Here is a 3,937-nt window from a genome sequence, read left to right as displayed (position 1 = left end):
ACAATTCAATTTCAAATTATATAGTGAAATTGTTCTTCCTAAAGTGTAAAAAAACTACTTTTAAGAGTTGTTGAAAAATAAATTATTAAAAAAAATATTGGAATTAAATAAAATTAAAATCAATATATGTATAAATAATTGTGTTATAAGTAATAAAAAAAATTATTTTAAAGTTAATAATAAATTTGGGTTGGTTCGAGTTATATTAGGCGAACCCATGAACCGATTTAACCTGTAAAATTTTTATTTATTTGAACCTAACCCAACTTAAATGAGTTGATAACCCAATCCAAATTGCACGGGTTGGGTTGGGTTGATAGGTTTTTTCGGGACATCGGATTTTTTGAACATCCCTTTTGGCAATCAACAATAATAATTTATATTAAATAGTTAAGATATTATAATATATGAATGGTAAATATATTAGTTGAAATTTATCAAGTCTAAATAATATATTTATATTTAATAATTAATTAAAATTAATAGTAATTAACACTTGATATTAATTTATTAATTAATTAAGATATATTTTTACTATTCATCTTCCATACATAAAAAATTCTCACTTTTGCATGGTATTAAAAAATCTAGATTAGATGAGTTTTAAAATTTTCTAGATAATAATATAATAGATTTTAAAGAGTGAAATTCTGTGAAAGAAATAGTCATATTTTCTGAAATCTCACCAAAAAAAACTTGTAAGGTAATTTTTAAATAAATGAGAAAGTTGCGGATATTTGTCCATTAATGGTCATTTGACTATTTAGCAGAGTTATACAACCCAAAAGCCCAAACCCAACTATTTCCAAGGCCCGATTATAAGTTCAGTCCAGGCCCATTTGAACGAGCGTTCTTACAGAGACGAAGACAGTATGAATTTGGAACGTCGATACGAAACAGTGCAGAATCAACGGCAAAAGATTGAGCCAAGTCAGGGATCCTTGTGAAACGAAATGAAAACGCGGGGATTAAGGGCGCCAAATTTTAGAAAAGAAAAAAAAAAAAAAATTTCCCTCCTTCTTAGTTGGTTTGCTTTAATATCAATGGCCGCTTCATTTTTCTTGAACGAAACATTTCCCTCTCGCTTCAATCCTTCAGCATCTTCAAAGTCACAAGAGGAAGAAATGGCCGGCAGAGGATCGTCGAAGTCGAGGAAGAGAGTGGAGGCTACTCCAGCTGACGTCGCCGCCACTGGCCCTTCGCTTGTGAGAGCCAAGGACGGCAGTGCTTTTGCTCGATGGTGCGTTCTATTTATTTTCCATATTCTTTTTTGCATTTTCTTGTTGGTTTACATCTACTGGCTTAGCGCTGGCGAGGATGTTGTCACATTGCCGAATCTCTGTAGTTTTTTGTTTTCTTTCTGCTTCAATTTACGTTTGTTTCATCGGCTTATTTGTGTTATACTCTCGTAACACTCCATACAATGGTTTTTGGAGTTTTTGTTTCTGTTTTGGTCTTTAGGCATCGATAATCTCTGATTTTTAGTTCGCCTTTTAGTCCGATTTAGTTGGAGTTAAATGCAACGTTCGTTTTCTTTATGGAAGTTCTTGCCGAGTTACATTGACTGGATTAGGGCTAAGAGGATATAGGATTACTATTGAACCTCTATAGTACCGCGTGTTTAAACCAGTTTCTTCTCTCGAGATTTATTCGTATGTTCATGTTGTGGTTTCCTAATGCTCCGTTTCTTCAATCGTTTTCTAATAAACTGCGGTTTCTGGAGTTTATGTTGTTTGTGGATTTAAAGTGTCTGGTTATCAGTTTGTCTTTTGGTCGAAGTTAGTCTCAGAGTTGAATAACTTGTAACCAGAGGAATTATAGAAGTAGCAATTTCGAGTTTCTTGACAACCGTAGAAATTGATTTCTCTTATTTTTGAACGATCAATTTTCGGCTTACAGTGATGAGTGCGGCAAAAGTGTTCCGGTAGCCTTAATCAGCATGCACAGTTGCAGCCTTGATGCCAAAATTAGGATGAATTTAGGTATATTTTTCACTTCTATTCGTTAGTACCTTTTTTCGTTGGCATTCTTTTCTGATTTGTAATGCTTACCTTTCTGTTTTCCTACAGAGGCTCAGACCGTTGAAAAGCAAACACAAGCCAAAAAGCCAGCTGAAAGGTATCTTACTCATTTTTCCTTATACTAATCTGATTAAGTTGATGCTTTGACTTGTATTAACTTAATGATTTTTGATACAGGAAAAGATCAGCACCATCTGAGGTTAAGAAATCCAAAACGGCAAAGAAAGGGAAGAAAGACAAAGATCCAAATGCCCCCAAACGCCCTCCTACAGCTTTCTTTATCTTCATGTATGCAAATTCCCCCTCAGATTTACCACATTACTACGTTGGCAGTATCAATTTACTTGACTCTTTACTGAATTTGCTTGTTCTGATACTTCAGGGATGACTTCAGAAAATCATATAAAGAAGCAAATCCCGATTCCAAAGGCGTTAAGGAGGTTAGCACAGATCCAAACACATTCCAAATTCCCAATGAAAAATTGTATTGATGTCCCCAAATTATTGTATGCTTTGTCTCCTGATTGAGTATTTCAATCCATTTAGGTTGCAAAGGAAGGTGGTGAGAAATGGAAGTCAATGACTGATGAAGTGAGTTACACTCCTTACCACTTGAAAACATGTTTATGTTTCGAGAATTATGTCATCTAAACCTTTAAATGATGAACAGGAAAAGAAGCCTTACCAAGACAAAGCTGCTGAGCTGAAAGCAGAATACGAAAAGGCCTTAGAAAGTCGAAATGTTGAAAATGAAGAGGTAAGATTTTTAAGCTCTAAAATGTTGGATCTTTCTGTTCGATTTTGTAAGTGCTTTTGTGGGTTTTTTGGTTCAGGATGAAAAAGAAACAGAAGAGGTTGCAGCAGAGGAGGTTGAAGAAGCAACAGACGAAGAGTAAGAGTAAGACATTCCATGTTAAGCATTTTGTAATAGCAAATAGCTAGAAAACAGCTTCTTCACCGCTTGGTTACTGTTGTAAATTCAGAATATAATTTAGTCAAACTGCTTTTGGATTCTATGGTTGCGTTTAAAGCAAATATAGTACAAATGCTTGATTTTTCTGTTCTTTTATTGATCTCAAATCTAAATTTGAACCCATATTAGTTTAACCTAGCTATGGGTTTGTAAGCAAGGTTTCAATATATTGACGGTAAAATTGTTACGATTAATTAATAAAATTTTGATTGTGGCTAACCAAATTATAACACAGAAATTTAAATTAGAATCTAATTAAATTATAACAGAGAAATTGAAATGGTCATCTAATTTAAACTTTGATCTTGGTACATGCCAAGATCAATTATAATATAAAAAACAATAAATTTAAAGTTTCGTAATTTGTAACGAGTAAATTGAAATGATCATCTAATTAAGCTTACAGATGTGGCCATTTAATTTTTTGTTGGCCTTTTTCCTTGCTCCAGTTGCACGACCTTTTGAAATATTGACTCTAAATTTTAGTTTAACAAGCTTTTGAATATCATTTATGGGCAATTGAAGCATTGATTAGAAGTTGGTGGAGTGAGTTATTATAATTTATTTTATGTTTGAGGTACCAAATATAATAGTGATATGTAAATACTATTTATAACATATAATTAATTATAGTAAATATTATTTTAAAATCCTTTTTATTATATATTTATCATTTGTTGCAATATTTATTATTTGTCATTTATTTTTTATTTTTTTCTTTGGTATATTGTTTACTATTATTTATCCAAACAAAAAAAATTTATACCTCTGTTACAAACTATTATAATTTAAACTAAAATGATTTGTATTTGGAACACTAATATTGTAATCCACTAGCTTTTATAATCCACTAGGTATAATAACCAACTTAGTATCTCAAATGACCTTTTAATTTCATTTTAGAGTTTGATTTAAATCAATTTAAGCATTTTTTTTGCAACTT

General features: G+C 31.9%; 1 protein-coding gene across 1 annotated transcript; it reads left to right on the top strand.

Moving 5' to 3' along the window:
- Positions 1-1,041: 1,041 nt before the first annotated feature.
- Positions 1,042-3,035, top strand: LOC120067967 (high mobility group B protein 7). The gene is made up of 8 exons (XM_039019625.1): positions 1,042-1,240; positions 1,900-1,982; positions 2,070-2,118; positions 2,199-2,309; positions 2,404-2,461; positions 2,568-2,612; positions 2,692-2,778; positions 2,855-3,035. Exons 1-8 carry the CDS (start codon positions 1,044-1,046, stop codon positions 2,915-2,917), a joined length of 693 nt encoding a protein of 230 aa, XP_038875553.1. The 5' UTR covers positions 1,042-1,043; the 3' UTR covers positions 2,918-3,035.
- The last annotated feature ends 902 nt before the right edge of the window (positions 3,036-3,937 follow it).

This window comes from Benincasa hispida, chromosome 12 (assembly GCF_009727055.1).
Source record: "Benincasa hispida cultivar B227 chromosome 12, ASM972705v1, whole genome shotgun sequence".
In the NCBI taxonomy this organism is placed as follows: domain Eukaryota; kingdom Viridiplantae; phylum Streptophyta; class Magnoliopsida; order Cucurbitales; family Cucurbitaceae; genus Benincasa; species Benincasa hispida.
This window is presented reverse-complemented; position numbering and strand designations above follow the sequence as displayed.